The 23,922-nt window shown below is 40.3% G+C and overlaps 2 protein-coding genes across 2 annotated transcripts in view; both read right to left on the minus strand.

The window, feature by feature from the left end:
• LOC134819774 (regulator of MON1-CCZ1 complex-like) overlaps positions 1 to 15,465 on the minus strand; it is a 90,552-nt gene extending 75,087 nt beyond the window's left edge. The window contains exon 1 of the mRNA XM_063829915.1: positions 15,173 to 15,465. Within this exon, the coding sequence (XP_063685985.1) occupies positions 15,173 to 15,205 (33 nt within the window). The 5' untranslated portion in view covers positions 15,206 to 15,465. The remainder of the gene's footprint in view (positions 1 to 15,172) is intronic.
• A 208-nt stretch (positions 15,466 to 15,673) lies between these two features.
• Positions 15,674 to 22,998, minus strand: LOC134819775 (pyruvate dehydrogenase E1 component subunit beta, mitochondrial-like). Its single transcript, XM_063829916.1, has 8 exons — positions 22,737 to 22,998; positions 22,533 to 22,568; positions 22,247 to 22,354; positions 18,141 to 18,248; positions 17,481 to 17,661; positions 17,281 to 17,372; positions 16,842 to 16,983; positions 15,674 to 16,429 (listed from the first exon to the last, which is right to left on the minus strand). The coding sequence occupies exons 1-8, from the start codon at positions 22,986 to 22,988 to the stop codon at positions 16,284 to 16,286; spliced, it is 1,065 nt and encodes a 354-aa protein (XP_063685986.1). The 5' UTR covers positions 22,989 to 22,998; the 3' UTR covers positions 15,674 to 16,283.
• Positions 22,999 to 23,922: the final 924 nt, after the last annotated feature.

A 23,922-nucleotide genomic window follows, 5' to 3' on the forward strand; every position in this document is an offset into this window, starting at 1 on the left:
AACGCGGGGGACTTTTTAGATGGCAAACCTGGCGTGATAAAAAGCCCATTAAATAATAAAATTTTTTGGGCATAAATTTTAAGCGCGAAAATAGGAAAATTTTTAAAATGGATTAGGGTGCCGCGCGCTACATTCTACAACATTAAATTTCATTCCTTTTAAGTTATGTTTTTAGAAGTCTCAAGCCCAAAATACTTCTCATTCCCTGGGAAAAAAACAAGAAGGGGCAACTTCCCCGGCACTGAAAATCACAATAATAGGGGGCCCTATGTTTGGGGCCCTACTCTCGAAAAATACAAGTTCTCTGAAAATTTTAATTGTTTTCCGTCGATACGGCCCCGGGGTTTTTGGGGAAACCCCATGACCCCGGCCCAATGCACATATTGGTAATGAACACGATCTTTTGCTCTCGGCTAAACCAACGGGGAGTCAACACTCCAATAAAAACCCCCCAAAAGGAGCAAAACTCTTTTATTTCTAAGGGAAAAGTTTTTTTTTTCGGTTAGGGGGGCCCCGGGGAAGAAAAAATAGATAGTCACTGAAAAATAAAAAAATCATGTATAGTCTTAGAATAATTTAAAACCCATATCAGTCTAACCGTTTGATATGTGTAATAGCCCTTTTTCTGATGAGAAGGAATCATGGGTTTTTTTCACGGCCAATTTGAGGGAAAAGGGTTTCCCGGGTATGTACCCGGGGCCCACCCTGTGTTGGTGGGCCAATATCTTTAACATTTGGGGTTTTTTCCAAACGCTCCCCACCTAATTTTAAAACATTTTACCTTGGGGGTTTCAATTATAAAATAAATTTTTTAAAATAGATAAATTATGAATAATTTAATGGGGGGGGGGGGAAAAAACAAAGAAAAAATACATACATAAATTTTAAAAAATAGACTTTTTAAAAAATAAATAGATTCTTAACACATGGGCATTAGTAGCTCTTTTAAAATTTTTTAACAAAAACTAAAAATTTTAAAATTAATGTAAACTAATCAGATTAAAAACATGTGAAAAAAAATGAACCCCAAATTTCTAATAAATCGGAATCTCATACCTCTTTGGTAACCAAAAAAATTACGATAAGCCTTTGTCCCCCCAAACCATTTGGCCAAAGTCCTTTGCAGTTGTGCTCAATGAAACCCTTTTTCCTAAAATCCCTGGAAATAAGAATAAAAAATTTTAGTTCGACAACTAGTCAAAAAAGGGAATGGTTAAATTGATTACTAGTAACCTGTAAATTGGTATGGAACTTTTGGTGATATAAAACAAAAACCCCATTATTGTTTGACACATCCTAATTAGTTTTTTTTCATTCAAATTTCTGATTGTTTCCTAATGCATCCTAATGTAAAAGTAAGTAATTATCAGTTTTTCACATCACCAAAATTCGCATTTTAAAAACCAATTGTAATCACGCTAATATTCTTTTTAAATAATATTTGGGATACTTAATTAATAATACTATTTAAAACCTTTAAAAATAAAAAATTTGCTTACGTTTTAGGTTATCGGGAATTCTAACCCAAAAAAGCTTTTAATGTAATCATTTCCGTTTTTCCTTTTTTTCCCCAACGGATTTTAATTTCGATTTCGCGTGTACGGAAAAAATTTTCTTGTAAGGGTTTTTGGCTTTTTTTTTCGATTTTTTTGTCCTTTTTGCGTTTTTTGGGTTTGCCTCATCTCCTAAAAAAGATATAATAAAAAAGGGGACCTAACAACAAAACAATTATGCCTAAAGGGGCCAACCTATAAAGAGATTTTGGGTTTCCCAAACTTACTTTTTTCATGAAATAAACTTTAATTCGGACAAATATTAAAAACCCCCAAACATTTTCCAAAGGAATAACCTGCTCTGTAAAAATACTCAACCCTCAGTAAAACCATCTTTCTTCTTCCCCCCGACCCCCGGGGAACTCTCCACGCGCCCAAAACGCTTCTTAAAGGAAAAAATTGACAGGGGTAATTTTGAGCCCAGGGGTTAGAGACACACACACCCCCACGGGTTATCCACCATGCCCATTTCCTTGTAGTGTTCATCCCCCTTTCCCCAGAGCCCAAAAAAACTTCCCCCACCTGGAAATTAGGGTGTTAATTTGGGGTTGTTAATTAGGGGTGAATTAGGGTTTAAAATAGGGTGTTAAAATCTCCAAGTAAGGGGGTTAAAGGGGTTTTGGGGTGACATCTTCTAAAAAGAAATTGGAATTATGAAAAATATCAGTGTAAAAAAAGGAAGGGCAGTCCCAAATAATAATAAAAGGGTTTTAAACACTGAAACACCCCTTTGAAAATTTGGTACTTTTTTCTCGTGCAAAAAACCCAAAGATAGAAACACATCCTGTTTAAACCACCCGAGATCACTATGACCCATTTTGGAGGCGCTGCTTTTCCCCCCAAAGGGAAACCCCGGGTCCCCCTTTGGGAACCCCGGGAGGGGGCTTTTTCCCCCTGGACCCCTGGAAAAAACTGCCGGGGAAAAAACCCCCGCCCCGGGGAAGAGTTTGGGACGTTGGGCGGCAGCCCAATCGAGAGTAAAAACTTAGGGCTTGGCGAGGGGTTTTTTTTAAACAGGACCGATTTGGCCACAAATTTATGTATTTTTTTCCCCGAAAATTTGGGCCCTTTGATCAAAAAAAAAGGAGGTGCAATGAAATCAACGTTAGGTGATGATTTAAAGATGGAATTTCCCGTCATTTATGGGTGCACGTTTTCCCCCGGGTTTCCCTTTCCTTCAGGGGTCAGCATTTGAAATGATTAACAAAAATAAACACCAAAAAAACTCCAATTTTTTTAAAATTTATTTAAGACGGTTACGGCCCCCCAGTGTCAGATGTAAGTTTTGTAAGTTTTTAAAAAATTTAAATGGCAGCCAGCAGGGATATTATATCCCCCTTTAATTGGGTTCGAAAACCTAAAATGTAATTTAAAATTTGGGCCCCCCTGGAATTCAAAATTAACGTTAGAACAAGTTGTTTGTTTTTTCAGGGGTCAAGGCCCCTTTTAAAGCGACCCCCAAATCGAAATTACTGATGTAAAAGGGGCGATCATAAATTGTGTATGAACAAACCTAAGTACATATTTTCATACATCCCCTTCTTTTAAGACATAATATGTCCCAACACTACATACCCACTAAAAAATTCAGGCCCCATACCTCAGTTGGCTCTAAAATTTTAAGTGGGAAATCTCAGATAAAACCCAAATCCCCGTTTTTCTCCTTAAACTCGTTGGGATCTTGTAAAAAATAAGACAAAAGATCTGACAACTGGCAAACTTCTCCCCGAGGGGGGGTCGTGTATTCCCCCCCCGTGGTTCAGGATTTTAATTTTTGGTCATGGCGTTTTTCCCTCCAACTGATAACACGAAGTCCTGTAGATATAAATGTTGGTGGGGTTTAACTGTTTTTTATATTATTAAAAAACTAGGAGTTTTTTTCACGTGGTATAAAGACATTTTTTAAATTGGGGAAGGTATTGGATTTAGTTGTGGGATTAATAATTCAAAAACAATCATAAACCTCTTTAGATAGACGCGGGTCTTGTCTGGGCACTACGGGCCAATTTTTAAAAAACCCAATTCATTCGGGTCGTACAAAAAATAATTTTGGGCGACTGAACAATTGTTTTTTCAAAATTTCAACAATAATTACCGCCCAAAGCATTTACGAAGGAAAAATTTTGGGCACAAATGACCCCCAAAAATTTACGAAGGTTTAATTTCCCACCCCTAACCCCAACCTTCCCGGGTGAAGGATTAGATTTAAACACTCAAAAACCCCCAACATTTACGAAGATTAGTTTTGGCCACTCTGACCCCCAACACTTACGAAGGAAAAAGATTTGGACACCCCTAAACCCCCCAACACTTCAAGCATTAAATTTGGACACCCCTGACCCCCCCCCAAAAAAAAAACTTACGAACATTAATTTGGACACCTGCCCCCCAACTTTTTACAAAGGGAAATTGGGTTTTGGGAAACACCCCTGCCCCCCAAACATTACGACGCATTAAAATTTGGACACTCTGCCCCCCAAACCCCTTTTTACGAAGCATTGGGATTTGGACACTCTGCCCCCCAAACACTTACGAGGTTTTAAAATTAGGACACCTGACCCCCAACAACTTACGAAGCTTTAGTTTTAGACACTCGGGAACCCCCAACACTTAGGGAAGCTTTAAATTTGGGACACTCTGACCCCCAACACTTACGAAGGTTTAAATTTTGGACACTTTTCCCCCCAACATTTTACGAAGGATTAGTTTTTAGCCACTCCTGACCCCCAACACTTACAAAGGTTTAATTTTTTGGCCACTCTCCCCCCCAACATTTTACGAAGGATTAGTTTTGGGACATTTATAAACCCCCAACATTTACAAAGGGATTAGATTTGGACACTAGCCCCCCAACCCACTTACAAGGATTAGTTTGGGACAACTGCCCCCGAAGCCCCCAAATTTTTTTCCCCTTTTTCCTCCCCCCTTCCCTTTTGGTTTTCCATCTCCACTGAACAATGAACGGACTGAACCATTTTGGGGACATAAAGGTTTGTCTTTGGTCACCATCCCTTGCGAGGGGTTGGGTTGAAAACCCTTTTTAAAGGGAGTTCTCAGGGTCATGGCCCTAGAATTTGGGAAATCTGTTACAAAAAGTTTAACGGATTAATTAACTGATTAATAAACTAAGGGTTTAAAAATTAGTTTAGTTTTATAGAGTTCAGTTTAAAGATATTGTTTCAATTCAAAAATTTAATGTAAACTTGTATTAAAAATTTTTAAATTTTTTATTATTTAGGCGGATTTTAAACTGAAAAATTTTTTTTAAAAGTTTGAATAATAGCATGGAAAACTTTGAAATGAAAAACAGTCTTATAAAACAACTTTCAAAAACATCAAAAAACCAAAAAAATATTTCACATTCCCCAGGTTTTGGGTGTTTACTGCCCGGGGAAAAAACAAGTTTGGGCAATTTATCTAACAAAAAAATTTTCCAAAACCCCAAAATAAATCTCAGTACTGTTTTTTAAAACATTTATTGTAGCCCAAATTCTTGAAAACCCATCAAAAGGGCCCAAATTTCCCCGAAAAAAACATACTCACAAAATAGAAACATAAAAATCAAACCCGAAACCAAAAAAAACTCCAATGTCACAACCAGGGCTGTAAAAAATTTTTCGGGGGAAATTTAAAACCGTAAAATTTGGGGACAACGGAGATGGTAAAACCCATAAAAAAAGACGCGAAGCTGCACAATGAAAAACAATTTTTGAGCGACCCAAAAAGGAAACAAACCCAACAGACCCCCCAAAAACTTTGACAGCCCAATTTTAAAAACAAATTTCACTGACGTCATTTTTACCATCACCAGTGAAACGGGAAACTTATCTTAGAAGCAAAAACGTATGGGAAAGGGGGGAAAGAAACCAAACCCAAATAAAAATTTCCCCCCCAAATTCCGGGGGGAAATGTTTTGCTGAAAAGAGAGAGAAAAGAGAGAGAGAGAGAAAAGAGAGAGAGAAAAGAGAAGAGAGAGAGAAGAAGAGAGGGGAGAGGGGAAGGGGAGAGAGAGAGAGAGGGGGAGGGGGGGAAGGGAGGGGGAGGGGGGGGGAGGGGGGGGGAGGGAGGGGGGGGAGGGAGGGAGGTAGGGGAGGGAGGGAAGGGGAAAGGGAAAAGGGGGGGGAAAAGGGAGGGAGGGAAGGGGGGTAGGGAGGGGGGAAAGGGAGGGAGGGGGGGGAGGGGAGGGAGGGAGGGGGGGGGAAAGGGGGAGGGGGGGGAGGGAGGGAGGGAGGGGGGGGAGGGAGGGAGGGGGGAAAAGGGGGGAGAAGGAGAGAAAGGAGAAAAGAGAAGAGAGAAGAGAGAGAGGGGGAGGGGAGGGGAGGAGAGAGGAAGAGGGGTGAGGAGAGGGGGGAGGGGGGAAAGAGGGAAAAGGGAGATAGGGAGGAGGGAAGGGGGGGGGGTTTTGGGCCCCCCGGGGGTTTTTTTGGGGGGGGGGCCCGTTTTCCCCCCGGAATCCAACAACCCCCCAAAAAAACCCCAAAAAGTAACCCCGGCTGTGTGGATGAAAGGGTTTCCCTATGACAACCCCCCTAGGAAAACCCTTACATCGCGGGGGTTAGTTTAAAAGTTTGAAACCCATTCCCCACCAAAAACCTTTTTGCCCCTGTAATTTGGGTTCTGTCCTGTAGCCACAACCTAAACAATGCAGCATATTTCTCATTTTTTTCGGAAATATTCCCCGTTAAATTTTAAAAAACACGAACCTTTTTGGCGCCCGGTGTTTCGTAAAAGTGACGAAATGCAATTATGCAAGCCCTTTTAAGGGGGTTGGAAGTAAAAGGTTTGGGGAAGAACCGAGGTGTATTTTAGTCTGCGGGTTGCTGTGGAAAAAATTTAACTTTAAAACTTAAATTATCCTGTTTAATTACGGGTCGTGGAGATGGTGAACCGGGGTCAGATATAACTTAAAAGCAAAAATATAATTTAAAAGTTATGTAGACTTGATATATAAGAACGCGTGATAATAACAACTTTAAACAATCCCCCTACAAAAAGGGAAACAGTAAAATTTTCTACAAGAAATCGAAACTAAAACCCGTCAAGAAAAGTTAGAAAACAATCGGGCAGAACACATCAAAGAACGCTGAAAGGCAAAAAAATTTGTAACTAGAAAAATTGAAACCCTAGAGAATTTAAAAACTGCAACTCTCTCCCCTCAAAGCTCTCCCTCCTCCTTCTCTCCTCTCCTAGGGCTTGTAAAAGAGAAAAAAGGAGTGCCCAAAGGGTCAGTTGAGGTAACTCGTAAACGCCCATTTAAAAATTATTTCGAAAACTTCTTTAAAGTACCCAATTTTTAAAAGTGACATGCTAGCGGTTTGCTGTACTGGGTTATTTTTGGGATAAACCCAAAAGCAAACAGCACCCGCTGTTTTTATCTGGGGTTTTTAATCCTCCGCACATTGGACTTAAACGATTTATTTTGAAAATAACGTTAAAATTTTATGTAAAATGAAACTTTAAACTAAGATAATTTTCCCAAAGATAAATAATCAGAGCGACGATTTTAAAAATTAAAAACCCTTTATTAAAATGAAAAACCCGGAAGAAAAAATATCCCGTATCGTGCCCGTAACCAAAAAAATGGAGCCAAAATATAATGCGGAAAAATTAAGGGAAAGATGAATTTTTTCCAAACTGTGTATTAGGGGGGGGAGATAAGAACACTTTTCCCCCCGACACACCCCCCTTTTTTGGGGGGAAACGGGAAGGGTTTTTCAAATTTTTTTGGGAAACCAAAGTACAATGAAAACCCGGGTTTGGAGTATTGTTTAGGTGCCTTGGTTGCAATGTTTTCCCTTGGAAAATTTTTGTTTTGATCACTTTTGACCCGCCCAAAGAAAAATGCTTTTACCCAGATCATGAAATATCGATGTTGTAACATTGAAACGTTGAGTAAATTCCTTTGTCAAATAAGAGAATTTTTTTCCTTGTCGCATAAAACGGATAAATTTACAAATCTACACAAGAATACAAATAAAATGTCGTTATTATGGGAGCCGACTGAGGGAATAAAAATCATTGATTTAAAGGGGTAAAAATTTTTTCCAAACTTTTAACAGCGCTTGGGCAATTTTTTTAACCCAGCACAAAATACAACTGTACTGCACGTTTTAATTAGTCTAAAGATCAGTAACACCCGGAAAACAAGCATTTGAAACTGCTGAGACTTTAAAGGGGGGGGTTATAACAAAACAAAACCATTTTTCCCCTGTAACGGGTGACCCTTAAAACCAAGTTCACCCCGGGTTAAAGGGAAAAATGCCGGGGAAATTGTTGTTTTAAAATTTAAAATGTTAATATGTACATTGTAGGGGGGGGGGGGGGGGGGGGGGGGGGGGGGGGGGGGGGGGGGGGGGGGGGGGGGGGGGGCCCCCGGGGGGGGGGGGGGGGGGGGGGGGGGGGGGGGGGGGGGGTAAACCGGGTTTAATAGGGGGGGAATGTAAGCAAAATTGTTCTGTAAACATTTTTCTACAGAAAAATTTAAAAAAAAGGGGGGGGGGGGGGGGGGTACCATTTTACGGTCTTTTTTTCAAAAGTTTTAATTAAAAAATAAAAATAAACCCCGGGGTAATTAACCCCCAAATCTGGGCCCGGGAAAATGCTCTACAACTCTTTAAAAAAAGTGTTTTTATAAAGAGCAAAAAAATTCCCCCAAACCCCATCCCCCCGGAAAAAACTCGGCGCTTTTCCCGGGAGTCGCTCATTGCGCGGGGAAAAGAACTTGTGGGTAGAAAAAACAAAACTTTAAACCCCCACAAATCTGCCGCAGACTAAAGGAATTTTAGCACGCCCAAACCAATCCCCTTATTCTGCGCGCTTTGCGTACTGTATGGGCTGCCTCACATCGTTCTTCTGCACAGTGCCTTCCACATCCGCCGTATCATTCGGGCCGTTAACATGCCCAATACCGGGGGCAGGAATGCAGGCCAACGCTTTGTCAAGAGAAAAGGAGGAGCGGGCACGGGGGTGGGGGAGTCACCCAAACCGGGAAACCCGGGAACGAGCTGGTGTATTTTTGAAGAGGGGGTTACATGGGATCAGGATCTGAATTTTTAATCTCGTAGTATAGTAGCTGATGGGGGATTGGGGAAAGACGGAAGAGCGGAAGTATTCTACATAACGGAGATCTTTTACTGGGGGGAGCTCTTCTTTTGGGGAGGGGGGGGGCTGAACACTTCTTCTAACTCTCGGGCCTGTCGGGGGGGGTAGGGTTTGGTAGTATTTTGGGGTTCATGAGAGTCAGGAGGGGGTTTCTAGATATTGGTTTTTGGGGACGTTTTTTCTATTGGAACTGGAAAAAAGAGACAAAATAATTATTAAAACAATTTTTTTAAAAACGCGTTTTAAAGTTTTAAACAGCTAAAAGTTGAAATTTTCCAAAAAAACAGTCAGCGTACAAAAACAAAAAAGCAACAGTACCCGGTTTTTTAAGTCATTGAAAAACACTGTTAAGGGAATCGAATTTTTTCCCCCCCCACACTTTAAAAGGGGGGGCCTGAGTCCCAAAATAAGGAGCGCAAGTGCTGGGAAATTGTGTTTTTTTTAGTTTTCCCGGGGGGTGGACACAGTTTTTCAACGAGGGTTTTTTAAAATGCACCCATTTTTTGCTTTGGAATTTGCTTGGAACGGACAGTTTCAGTTCCCCTAGCAACCCTGAAGAAAGGGGGGTGGTTTAAATGTTGTATCCCGGTATTTTCCGGGTATGATGTGTTTTGGGGTTTTAAATGTCCCCGCATTTACGTCGACTTTTTCAGCGTGGGGTACTTTGTTGTTAACCCTCCTAAGGGGCGTATGTTAATTTTCTAAAGACTATTATTTTGTATTATATAAATGGTGACAAAAACAAGGGCAAATTTTTGGAAAAATTTTCCAAGGGCAAAACGGGTCTTTCTTTAAAAAGTTGTTTTGACGTAATAAAAGCATAAATATTTTTTTTTTGGAAAAAAGTTTTCTCAGGGGTTTCGGAAAAAAGTAATACATAAAAACTAATCAAAGACATACAGGGCAAATTTATAAAAATGGGTAAACCCTTGTAATTTAGGGATTTTTGTTTACACAACGGGACAAAAACCAACCAATTTCTGTTTTACCTTGCTTTGGGTCAATGATGGGTTCCCGGCTGAAATTTCCCCCCCATGGGAGGAATAAGCTCACAAGGTTTTTCTCCCTGGGTAAACTGACTTTTACTCATTGGGTGCAGAATGGGGCCGGGTTTTCACTACCTGACCTGGTGAGCGTAGAACTGTTTTTTTTAAATTTCAAAAACTATTCCCCACCCCCAATTTGGGGTTAAAGTTTGGAATCTAAAATTTTCACCTTTATTTTTTAGATTAAAGTTAGGGAAACTAAAATTTTCACCCCTCAGTTTTGAGGGTTAAAATTTAGGAATCTAAATTTTCACCCCCCCAAATTTTGAGATTAAAATTAGGAAACTAATTTTCCCCACCCTCAGTTTTGAGATTAAAGTTGGAAACTAATTCTCACCCTCAGTTTTTTAGTTTAAAATTAGGAATCCAAATTTTCACCCCAGTTTTTAAAGGGTTTAAAATTAGGAAACTTTTAAAACAGGAGTCCCGGTAGTAGAGAGAGGCAGAACATTATTACCTCGTTTAAAAGGTGGGACGCCCCGCACACATCAAACAACATGCTAGATTTAGAAATTTTTGATGGGGGACACTATCATGTTGCCAAAACAGTTCCCGGGCGAACCCTTTCCGGGGATACCTACTGCAGGGTAGCCACCCGGGGTAGTTTTTTTTATTTTTATAAAACCCAAACCCAGGGAGTGTTGTTATTATTAGTAGCCACCTGAGGTAGTGTTGTTATTATTAGAAACCCCCCTGGGTAGGTTTTTTATTATTAGTAGCCACCTGGGGGGGTGTTGTTTTTAAAATTTAAAAACTACCTGGGTATTTTTGTTATTTTTTAAGGGTACCTGGGGGATTTTTGTTTATTAAAAAGTAGCCCCTGGGGGATTGGTTTTCCCGAGGAAGGAGGAGTAAATCATTTTTAAATTTTTAAAACAGAGATTTATCTTTTACCTGCTGTTTCTAGAATTAGAGTTAGAGTAAAAAGTTCTTTTAAAATAAGAGTTTAAAAATTTAAAAATCAAAAGATGATAAAAAATAAACCCCGAAAAACACTTTAAAAAAAAAATCAATATTTTTTTTCAAAAAAAACAAATAATTTTTAAAAAGATTAAAAAAATGATCCGAAGGGAATTTTACATATAATATTACACCTTAAGGGGTGAAAGAAATCAAAACCTGGGCTCCTATACAAGGACAGCGGGTACAACCCCGGGGTACATCCCACCTCATAAACAATGTCATTAAAAAGATTTTTTTATCAGTAAAAAAAGAACTACTAGCAAATATACTTCCTTTAAAATTAAACCCTCATCACGGGGCAAACCCTTTTTGTTAGGGTCAAATTTATCACAGGGTTTTCATAAGGGTTTAAACCTACAACTGGGTTGTTTTAAAAATTCTTTTTTAAAATAACAAAAGCCAATTTCCCCTTAAAACAATTTACTAAAAAAAACTTACCTTTTTTGACGATTTTTTTCGGTAGCCAAGCCCTACCGAAAAAATCTCCGTGGTCTTGGTTAAAACCCCCGGGCCCAAACTGAGGGCTCTTGGTTAAGCTAGGAACAGCTTACCATGCAGAGTTATAATGGACACTTGCCTTTCTAGGAGTTGGGAACGCTGGTTGGGTCCGGCTGGGGGTAGTTCTACCTGATGTAATGGTTTGTTAGTTATAATTAGTTAATTCATTTGATGATTATTTCATTGATTTAGTTATGGTTCTAGGATAATCCAGATAGTATAGATGCTGTTCATTGGAAAGTGTTTGTGTGATATTCTATATAATGGAATCCACGTTAACATTTACTAGAGTAAATATGATCGAATCAAATACCCCTACTCGAAACTCGAAAGTCGAAACTCGACAGAACAGCACATTCTCACGAGTCCCCCTCACATTTTTATTACCGCAATATAATATTACTCTCCCCCACAAACCTATTACCTAACACACATGTACACATGTACGGACGTGGAATTTGGGTAGTTTTGTTTGAATGTTGGTGGCGTCAGAGACTATTTCGCGAAATTCTTGGAGAAGATCACGAGTGGTGATGACGTACCCCCCCCCCTCCTATTACTTATAGCTAACCTGGAACTTGGGCAGTCGGTGAATATTACTGGTGCCATGTTGTGGAGTCTTGAAGTAGAAAGGGTGGAGAATGTTACCAGACAGAGTAGAGGACATTACCAGAACCCCCCCCCCCCCCCCCAGCACTCTTACTTATAGCTAACCTGGAACTTGGGCAGTCTGTGAATATTACTGGTGCCATGTTGTGGAGTCTTGAAGTAGAAAGGGTGGAGAATGTTACCAGACAGAGTAGAGGACATTACCAGAACCCCCCCCCCCCCCCCAGCACTCTTTACTTATAGCTAACCTGGAACTTGGGCAGTCTGTGAATATTACTGGTGCCATGTTGTGGAGTCTTGTAAGTAGAAAGGGTGGAGAATGTTACCAGACAGAGTAGAGGACATTACCAGAACCCCCCCCCCCCCCCAGCACTCTTACTTATAGCTAACCTGGAACTTGGCAGTCTGTGAATATTACTGGTGCCATGTTGTGGAGTCTTGAAGTAGAAAGGGGTGGAGAATGTTACCAGACAGAGTAGAGGACATTACCAGAACCCCCCCCCCCCCCCCAGCACTCTTACTTATAGCTAACCTGGAACATGGGCAGTCCTGTGAATATTACTGGTGCCATGTTGTGGAGTCTTGAAGTAGAAAGGGTGGAGAATGTTACCACACCAGAGTAGAGGACATTACCAGAACCCCCCCCCCCCCCCCCCCCAGCACTCTTACTTATAGCTAACCTGGAACTTGGGCAGTCTGTGAATATTACTGGTGCCATGTTGTGGAGTCTTGAAGTAGAAAGGGTGGAGAATGTTACCACACAGAGTAGAGGACATTACCAGAACCCCCCCCCCCCAGCACTTCTTACTTATAGCTAACCTGGAACTTGGGCAGTCTGTGAATATACTGGTGCCATGTTGTGGGAGTCTTGAAGTAGAAAGGGTGAGAATGTTACCAGACAGAGTAGAGGACATTACCAGAACCCCCCCCCCCCCCCCCCCCCCCAGCACTCTACTTATAGCTAACCTGGAAAATTTTGGGAGCTGTGAAATTAAAAGTGCCCATGGGTTTGGGGTCTTTAAGTAAAAGGGGGGGAGAATGTTTAAACCCCAAAAGAGTAAAACAATTTCCAGAAACCCCCCCCCCCCCCCCAGCACTCTTACTTATAGCAACCTGGAACTTGGGCCCGTCTGTAAAATTACTGGTGCCATGGGGTTTTGGAGGGCTTGAGGGAGAAAGGGGGGAGAAAGTTACCACACAGAGTAGAGGGCATTTTCCAGAACCCCCCTCCCCCCCCAGCCCCCCTTACTTATACTAACCTGGAAATTGGGCCCGGCTTTTAATATTTCTGGGGGGCCAAATTTTTGGAAATCTTGAAGTAAAAGGGGGGGGGAATGTTAAAACAAAAGATAGGGGGACATTACCCAAAACCCCCCCCCCCCCCCACCCCTCTTACTTATAGCTAAAACCCGGAAATTGGGGGTCTGTGGGAAAATTACTTGGGCCATGGTTTTGGAGTCCCTTTAAGTAGAAAGGGGGGAGAAAAAATTACCCCAAAAAGATTTGAGGCCCTTACCAGAACCCCCCCCCCCCCCAGACTTTTTACCTTTTAGCGAAACCCGGAACTTGGCAATCCCGGAAATAAATTTAAGGTGCCATGTTTTTGGAGTCCCGAAGTAGAAAGGTGGAAAAATGTTACCACACAGAGGAGAGGGCATTAACCCAGAACCCCCCCCCCCCCCCCCCCCCGCACCCCTTTCTTATAGCTAACCCCGGAAACTTGGGCATCGGTTTAAAAAATTTCTGGGCCAAAGTTTTTGGGTCTTGAAAATAAAAGGGGGGAGAAGGGGTTACCAGACAAAGAGGGGCTTTTTCCCAGAAAACCCCCCCCCCCCCCCCCCCCGGGACCCTTACTTAAGCTAACCTGGGGAAATTGGGGGGGCTTTTGGGAAAATTACTTGGGCCCTGTTGTGGGGTCTTGAAGTAGAAAGGGTGGGGGAATGTTAAACCCCACAGAGTAAAAGGGCAAACCCCCAGAAAAACAGAACCCGGGGGGAGTAAAACGAAACCCTTTTAAAGTTTATTTGGGGTACGATTTGATGTGACGAAAATTTGGGCCCTTTTTTGGCCCGAAATGGGCAGGTTTGGGGGGTTTTATTATTTAAAATTTTGGTTTTTTTTTAAAATCTGTATTACAAGGGGAAGCCGGGTGTGAGCTTTTTTAAATACCAAACTTTGTTCAGGTCTTAAAGCACAATCAAATTTTCTGAAACCCTGGGAAAAAGAAGTCTTTCCTCAGACAACAGGTCATAACCCCCAAGAACAACAAAATAATTATAAAAAAAGTCATCAGGATTTTCCACAGGGTGGCGCCCTGTACCCTGCACACTTAACGTGCACATTGCACAACCCTTCCCCTTGACTGATAAAACTCAAATTGCCCGATGATTGATGAAGACTATCTCGTTTTGTTGGGAGGTCCCCCGTTTTTAAATCCCATTTTATTCCCCGACCCTCTTTTTGCAGCACTGACTGAAATCCGATCTGGGAAAAAAACTTTTAAAAATATTTATTTTAAAATAAAAACAATTATTAATATTCAACAAATTTTTTAACATACGTGGAACTGTGGAAAAAAAAAGTAAGAATTGGGGGCCAACGTCAATTTCACATTTCTCTAAAAGGCAAATTTCCTTTCAAAAAAAAACCCAAAAAAACAACACGGTTTTTTTTAAAAAGTCAATTTAACCAAAATTACAAACCCCCTTTACTTTTCCCGTAAAGGTTAAAGGAATCTACAGACGGGTTTCCCCTCAGCCCCGGCTAATTCCGGGGGGTCTAAAAGATTTCTTGATACTGATAATGTTTTACTGCGTTATCTACGTCAAAAGGGGTTTTTCGGGGGTGATTCCCCTTTTGTGGGGGTAAAAAAGTTTTTTGGGTTTGGGGAAGTACATTTTGTACCCCCGTGCACCAGGGAGTTTTTTCAGTTTTTTTTAATTTAATTTAATATCATATAATTTAAAGGTTTTTTTCCCGCGCAAGCAAAAATTTTTTCAAAATTAAAAAGGGCCGGGGAATTTTTTTGGGGTTTGTTTTTAGACTGATAATTAAGGAAAAAAAAGTGCGCACTGCGGTGGAGAAAATGCAAGGTTTTTCAAGTCGAAATCACGGGACTTACCGCGTTATAGATAGTAAAGAAATCACGTGACTTACTGCGTTGTAGATAGTAACGAAATCACGTGACTTACTGCGTTGTAGATAGTAACGAGGTCACGTGACTTACCGCGTTATAGGTTAGTAACGAGGTCACGTGACTTACCGCGTTATAGTTAGTAACGAGATCACGTGACTTACCGCGTTGTAGATAGTAACGAGGTCACGTGACTTACCGAGTTGTAGATTGTAACGAGGTCACGTGACTTACCGCATTATAGTTAATAACGAGGTCACGTGACTTACCGCGTTGTCGATAGTAACGAGGTCTCCCGACATGGCGAATATCTCCTGATTAGTCTCATCGTAGAATACAGGAGTAGTCCGGGTTACCGGGGGAAACTTTACTGGGTTATCTGAGAGGTAGAGCTGGCCCGCTCCCCGACATTCACCTGTCGTCACGTGGGTTTCTGATGACGTCACGTGGGTTTCTGATCACGTCACGTGGGGTTTTTTGAGGATGTCACGTGGAGGTTTTTGTGGATTTCACGTAACGTTAAAACGTCACCGGTTCAAGTCACGGCCGGAGACATTTTGGCTTTTCTGCATGATAGAAATTATAATAGGACTTGCCAATTAATATCAGTGTTAAAAATGTTCAAATCTCAGAACAGGATTGAACGAAAGTTAAAAGATTGAATGTTTATTTAGTGATCAACTATGAGTTAACACAATTCAATTTACCCGACGAATGTTTCAATGTTTATAAGTACTCGTAAATGATAACTGACAACTTGAGACGGTAACTTTCATCAAATGGAATGAAAAGTGGTAAATAAAATTCAGATGGAATGTTTGGCTATAAGTACTACATCAAATTCGGAGGAAATAAATAGCTAGAAAATCCCAATTATCAATAAGTTAGACATCATTTAGCTTAATTTAAATTAAATCATAGAATAATAGCAAGGTACAAGCTCATCACAGCTTTGAAAGGAGTTCAAATGGTGCCAGCGATCCTCAAAATATAGCTATATTGCTGGCTTCGTTATAAAAACAGGCATCGTTATCAAAAACAGGCTTCGTTATCAAAAAAGGCTTCATTTCCTCTACAATTACTTCATTATGTTCAAAATAGAAGTTTAATCATATCGATTGAAATTTTGTACAATGCTAAAATATCTGAAAACGTTATAAAACTCAAATACCAAGTAGAGTCCTCAAGGACCTTAACATAAAACTAATTTCTTTAGTTAGCTAGTTAGTATGGGACCTGGTCACAGGTATTTATCTAACTAACGATCCCGAAAAAATAAATTAATTTTCCCATCGAGTATTTCCGAATAGTTTCAAGTATCCGAACTGTTCTTAATAACTTTAAATTAATTAGATTTATCCAGCTCTCTTATTAGATAGTTTAGATACCGAGAACTTTCTTTACAGAGTTGACAACATTGGACTCTTTAGGGAAAGTAAGTTCCTCGAGTGATTTAGCGTAAGGGACCGGTATATCCGCTCCAGTACACCGTAATGGGCCTGAATCCAGATAGTTGAACGCTGGTCCTGGACGGATAATTACTAATTAATTTATTGATTAATTAGTTGAAATATTGATTAATTGATTAATTGATTATCTGAATCCAGATAATTGAACGCTTGTGCTGTCATTAAGATGAGAGTTAAGTTTCAGTCAGAAGAAATATATATATTTCTATTTTTAAGGGAGAACTTGAGGGCTTTTTTATCATACTAGGATACCTTAAATAATGTTGTTATGCTAAGTATTCACTAAAATCTTGCTACTAAAATCAGGTACTTTAGGCAACATTATCTCTGGACATCATTGACTGGTACTTCAGTCTTGTGGATTTGACAAAACAGTCATTAAAACGACAAATAATGGACTTTTTAAGACGGACCTAAATATATCGGACCCGCTGGATTTTATCGTTTAAAATATAAATGAAGTACGTACCCTCAATAATTCCTGCTATAATCTCACTACCGACACCACCAAAAGGCCAGCCGTACTCCACTGTGACCAAGTTGTTAGTCTTCATAACACTCTGGGTTACTGTGTTCATATCCAGGGGGCGGATTGAGCGCAGGTTTACTACCTGAACAGGAGAGAGTTTAGTTTAGAATCACTTTTACATTGGTATTTGTTTAATTGTGTTAGTTAATTGTTCTTCAGAAAATGTATTCTAATCTTCCAGGCTGATATAGATTGTTATTTATATTTTACGATGTTCATGCTAAGCTAAGTACCAAAAACCCAGTTTTATCACTCCCTAAGAGTATAAAAGAATATGATGCTACTCATATCGAATATCAACATTAAACATACATATTATAACTTAAAAGTTTACAAAAGTGAAATACAATCCATCAAATATTTGCAGAATTCAAAATACCTCACACTCGACCCCCAGGCCAGCCAGCTCCTCAGCAGCCGTTAGAGCCGTTTGAACACCGATTGAGTGAGCCACTATTGTACAATGTGTTCCTGGGAGATAAAACACGTCATGTTACATACCACATAATTAACTCTAATTATCACATAATTATGACGCAAAGTTTATTGTTTCAAACAGTTTCCTAATCGAATCATTACCTTCTCGCTCAATCTTAGCCTTGCCCAGAGGGATCTGAAAGTTAGGATCCATAGCCTCGTCGCTCATATCAAATGTGGTACCATACATAATCTCATTCTCCAAGCAGACAGAGGGGTTAGGGTCCATGATGCAGGCTTTGAGGAGACCTTTAGCGTCCTCAGCGGAGTACGGGGACACTACCTGCCGGGGATGGGTTAAAGTGAGGGGGCAGAGTGGGACGGGGGCCGGGCAGAGGGGGGCCGGGGCAGAGGGGGCCGGGGGAGCGGGGCAGAGGGGGCCGGGGCAGAGGGGGCCGGGGCAGAAAATGAGAATGAGGCAGAAGGGGGCGGAGCCAGGGGCAGAGCACAGAGGGGGGGAGCACTGAGCAGGTAGTTTAAGCTTTTTATTGTCCACTATTATTATGTATTTTACAAAAATGGTCATTCTTGTTAATCAAGTAAATTTACTATACTTTTCAGAAATCTGCCAGGGAGGGAGGGATTAAAAGTGGGGGGGGGGGGCGGGGGAGGGTTCTCAGCAGGGTACGGGGGGGGGGGGGGTTTCTCAGTACGGCCACGGCTGTCAGAGTTAACTTTCTAACTTACTTAGGTGACCACTAATTACAAAATCTCTAAATTAATGGTCTGATTAGTAAAGCTCTAAACTAAAATAGTAATTACCTTGAGTCCAGGTACACTCCCATACCACGATGCAAAACACTGGGAATGTTGGGCTCCCACCCCAGATGCAGGTCCGTTAGGTCCTCTGAAAGTTATCGGGCACTTCATCTGGGAGGAGGGGGTTAGTGTGTGATCAACTCACGTGATTAGGAATTAAACAGGAATTAAACAGAAATTAAACAGGAATTAAACAAAATTGGGTCAAACGGCAGATGCCGTGTCTGACCAATATAGGAATAGAAGGTTTAATATTCAAAACTACCCCAATGTAACAAACAACCAAACAAGGTGGTAAAAGTAGATAGCCAATAAAAGAATATAGCACAGATAGCACAGTCGTATGCAGAAAAAACTCAGCCAAGATCAGAGCACTCAACAATGACAAAGAAAGTATCATACAATGTCCACATACTTATCAAAATATACAAAACACGACATTCATTCAGTATTTTTCTTCGGGAACCTCCGTTCATCGACCTTATTTAAAAACCGTCCAATGTCTCTAATAGTTGTTGAGTCGTCGAAGATTTCTCCCGGTTCTTCTCTCATTACTAACAGGTCCCTCGTTCGTTGATGCAGGTTTTTGCGTAGGTCTTCGTATAGGGGGCATTCGTAGAGGATGTGATGCTCATCTTCTATCACTGGATAGGCCCCTGGTAGCTCATAGAGAAGATCTAACAAGTCATCGTCACTTGAGCAGCAATGTCTGCAGGCCCGATGTTTTATGTTAAACCGCTTTTTGCCGTAGCGACCAGTTTCAACGTTAAAGCGGTGGGAGCTGCTTCTGAATTGCGCGATCTTCTTTGAGCAGTTAGGTTTAAGATCAAGGGCTAGATACGTCTCTTGAGCAAACTTTCTCTTCACTAAGTTGTAGAATGATAGTTTTCTGTTAGATGTCCTTTCTGTTTCCCATGAGTTTATAAACCACTTTTGCAAACCCTTTCTAATCTGGCTTGGTCTTAATCCTTGGTTTCTCTCTGATGCCTCGATGGTTTCTTGCATCTGCTCGAGAGTGGAGAACCAGCTCAGGTTTAGGGTCGCCTGTTCTTCGAAAGCGTGTCTAGCAAAGCAGTCACGACCGTCTACAACCATTTGTTCAAGTCTTTCTTTGTAGTTAAACACTTGCTTTGATAGCGAGATGCCAAGTGGATGCCTGCCTGTGTCACCCCATATCGCAGCATTGGATGTTGACCAGTTCATTTCAAAAGAGACAGATGAAAGTTCTCTAGAGGGTCCCTGGCAATGAGTGTACACACGTTTCCTGTTTCTGGTGTGGTGCTCGTGTTTGTGGGGAAGTTGCGGAACAGAGCTGTGCTTGGCAGCCACACTTGGCAACCATACGACACCACAGGTACAATAAGTGTATCATATAGCTTGAACAGTATAGATTTTCTGATGTGGCGGGTATCAATGTAGCTTTTCGAAGAGAAATAACTTCTTAATGCTTTTTGCCTCAGCTTTTGTTGTGTTAGCTTAAGTGATCCGCTCAGAGTAAATGTAATGCCAAGGTAACAGTACTCTCTCCCGGAGGGGATCTGTTGTTCTCCCAGTTTGAACTCATGACTTTCCTTCAGATGCCTTCCTGTTGGGTTAAACACAAGGACTGAAGTTTTTCCAATGTTTACTGTCAGGCCCCATTCTGAGCAGTAATTGTTTAGGACATCAAGCATTTGTTGAAGACTGTGTTTGTTGAGGGCTAGAAGGACAAGGTCGTCTGCCCATAGCAGATGAGTTATATCTGTATCATTTAGGACAGGGACTTTCACTCCTTCGATGTTGTTGAGATCATGTGAAAGCTGGTGGACAAAGCATTTAAACAGTTCAGGGGACATGGGGTGTCCTTGCTCGGTACCACATAATATGTCGATCTTCTGTGACAGCTTGTCTAGTAGCTTCACTTTGGCTGAGGAGTTTGAGTACATGAACTTAATGCACTCAAAGAATCTCCCTTGAATACCCATTTTCCACAACTTGTATAGGAGTGCCTCACGACAGATGGAATCAAACGCTTTGGCATAATCGACAAAGCATGTGTATAGCCTTTGGCGTTTCTTGGTGACATACTTTTCCACGCAGGTTGAGAGTGTGAAAATGTGGTCTGCTGTCTGTGCGTCTTTACAGAAACCTAGTTGGTTGGCTGTATCAGGATCACATTGATCACGGAATGATATCAATCTTTTCAGCAATATGCTTGCAAAGAGCTTTCCGAGATTGCTCGCTACAGCGATGGCTCTGTAGTTGTTTGGATCATAGATATCACCTTTTTTGTGTAGGGGTGTAACTACTGATGAAGTCCATGGGTAAATTGATAGGCTTAGGCAGTGGTTGAAGAGGTTGAGGACTGCTTTGAGCATGGATCGTGTTGAGGCTTTGAAGAATTCATTAGAAATTAGATCTTCGGAAACTGCCTTTCCTTTTTTAGTGGCCTTAATGCAAGCACACAGCTCTTCCATCTTTATATCTTGATCCAAAAGCTTGGTCAGGTCGTCACAAATGTTGTTTTTCTGCATCTTTGACTGTAGCTCTGCGATCTTAGAGTCTTTGATGTTCTTTTTGCCGTAAAGTTCACTGAAGAACTTGCAAAAGTTGATCATATCGAAGGCATCAAGACTGGTTGCAGGCGATTTTGTATTTTTAAGAGCTTTGAAGGATTTCCAGCAGATGTTGTTCCCTGTTTCTATGTCCTTGCAAAGCTTCTCAAAGAATTCTGATCGCCTATGTCTGATCATCTTTCTATATTGTCGCCGAGTGTCGTAATAAGAGTCCCTGAGGAGCTTGTCCAATGGGGATCTTCCATACTTTTTTGCTAGAATGTTGAGTGTCCTCTTAAGACGGATACATTCACTGTCAAACCATGCCATTTTTGGCTTCATTCGACTCTTCTTTTTGGTGCTACCATATTTATTATGTCTCGGTCCTTTCTGACGATTAGTGTGTGATCACCTGACCAACTCACGTGATTAGTGTGTGATCACCTGACCAACTCATGTGATTAGTGTGTGATCACCTGACCAACTCACGTGATCATTTTTCACATATTATTTTGTATTACAAACTCATGTTACAATAGATCGCGGCAAAAATGACAGTTGGGCTAAACGGAACAAACGAAAATCAAGGCTAAAAATACCCCACTTTTTATAAGGCATCAAGGCATGGTTGTAACCCGACAGCCAATATTTCAGCCGTGAGCTATAAACCCTACAGATGTTACCAATACGAGCCATGTAAATGTGGACTGTGACCAGACTGTGACAACTTCAGAATATCATCATATATTATCATGAAATTATCCTCATAATATATCACGAAATAATGATTGACTTATAACGCAGCTGAAAGTGTAACTCTACACTGTCCCCTTTACATATTATTATTAAAGTCAGCAAACCGCGCTACTAACAATCAGAATCTACAGATATCCAACACACACACACACACACGTACACACGTATACACTATAAAGAGTTATGAAGGAGCACCTACATTTTGTCAAAGAATATGTATTTTAAAAAGTGCTCAATCTTGAGTATTTCCTGTAGTTATAATGCACTGTACACCTCTGTGTGTGTAACATGATATGGTGTAACATGTTATTGTGTGTAGTACAGGTTTGTTACTATCCTGGTGTTATGTTAACAATAATGCATCACTGTATTACATAATATTATTATTATTACGCGAGTGATTGTTGGCAGAGTGCCAACTAACCACTTAGGACTTGTCAACATTTTTAAAATAACATTGGTTATTCAAGAGTTCAGCACCAAACCTATTAAAATAACGGTAGCTACATTACTATATATATACATATATATATACAGAGGAGGACAGTTAGAATATGCATAATTGCATACGGCACTGCAGTTATCATATTATACATAACATACCATATTAAATACATATAATAGCATACCATGCATAGTAATGAAACATAATATGCAACAAAACAGCTAGTTCAGATTTACAGTGAAATACACATTCTCTTACATTTAAAGTATAATGTCGACAATCTCTACCAAAAATTAAAATGCAGTTTACAGTCTCAACCATACTATTATAATAATATAACAAAACTTAAATTGTGTTAATTAACTCCAACTAACCACTCCGGCGGACATGTAGTGGGATTTAGCTGCAGAGTTAACGATGTGGTCAATAGCTTGGAGGGCAAAGTTGAACGTCATGAACTCACAGATAGGTCTCAAGCCGTTCTGAAACAAGCAACTGTATTGAATATCAATATTAATTGTTAAATAAAATATGGACAGGACTCTAGAGGAGTGCTTTTAACTTTTACGAAAGGTTTTTCAAAAATGTCGAAAATTGAAACTAAATATAAATTCAATAATGCCCTAAATGTAATTGATGTAGAATGGTTTGTTAGCTTACCAGGCCTGCACCGACAGCAAATCCAGCAAAACCCATCTGAAATAGCAGTCTAGTTGATAATTCAGTCGTACTACAAGTTACAAATAAAAGGGAATATGAAATCAACTTTTACCACCATTTATCTGGCATCTACAATTCAGTAGATTAGATATATTATATAATCTAATATATAATATTATAATATAATAATGATATAACACAAACCTCTGTGATGGGCATGTCAATAACTCTCTTATCCCCATGCTTCCTCCACAAGCCACGCGTCACTTTGTACGCGCCATCATACTGAGCCACCTCTTCACCCATCACAAAAGCAGTCTCATCCTGTGTGATTGCTTCATCCATGGCCATGTTAAGCGCATCTCTGACAGCTAGCTTTTGTACGAGTAGAGGTTGGGATGTGCTGATACATCTGGAACCTACTGTCCCCAAGGACCTGGATATCCTTGATAGCATGCCTAGGTTAACTTCTGTGTTATTCGTTATTCGGTTATTTTCGCATATATATACGCGTTAATTTACTGAGTATTTATTAACTTGACCTGGGTTGGAATTTTCTAAGAGACTCCTCTTTGAGTGTGAGTTAGCAAATAAAAATATGTGAGTTAGCAAATAAAATATTGATTTAACCAAATTTAATCAAATGATTACAATAGCAGTAACCTTTGCCATCACTGTTGTTGCATCATGTGCAATTTTGGCATTTCATCTGTGTCTAGGATTTAAAGATAGGACTCAATTTGAATATTTTAGATGATAAAAATACAAAATATAATTAAACAACCAAAGTTACTGCGCAATATAGTAAATTTAGCTCTAATGTTGCTTATCTTATGAATATTGATAATGGTTTTGAAGTAATATCTAATCATGCTGTATAATATTAGCAAAAGGTTTCAGTTTGCCCAATAAATCAGTCATACTTATTGCAGAGATGTTGCTTCTCACACCCCTCCCAGGAAGAAGAAAAAGAAAGCATTTCACTCGTGCTCTTGATATTAAGATGTAGAGGCGGGAAAAATTGTCTCTACCCAAATCACTCTCGCTGTCCATGGACATTTCGTGTACAGCAAAAACAACTGGCCACTCATTTGAGTAATTATTGCGAAAGTAATGAAAGGGTTTTGACCCAAAAATGTTCCGTGCATCAATTGTCTTCAGACTGTGTAATATCCCTATATCTTTGTTCTGATCAAGAATATTTGCGTTACATATTCGATCTATTTCTTTATCGACAACTTCAGAGATACCATCAGATTCTTTAAAGACATGAATGTCAATTAGAGGGCCATGGATAAAATGACCAGATTCATTTGGCGGTAAGACATCGGTCAAATTATATTTATAATGAAATAAACTTTGAGTCATTCTAAAACGCTCTACCTCTCTC

This window comes from Bolinopsis microptera, chromosome 8 (genome assembly GCF_026151205.1).
Source record: "Bolinopsis microptera isolate Bmic1 chromosome 8, MBARI_Bmic_1.0, whole genome shotgun sequence".
Taxonomy (NCBI): Eukaryota; Metazoa; Ctenophora; class Tentaculata; order Lobata; family Bolinopsidae; genus Bolinopsis; species Bolinopsis microptera.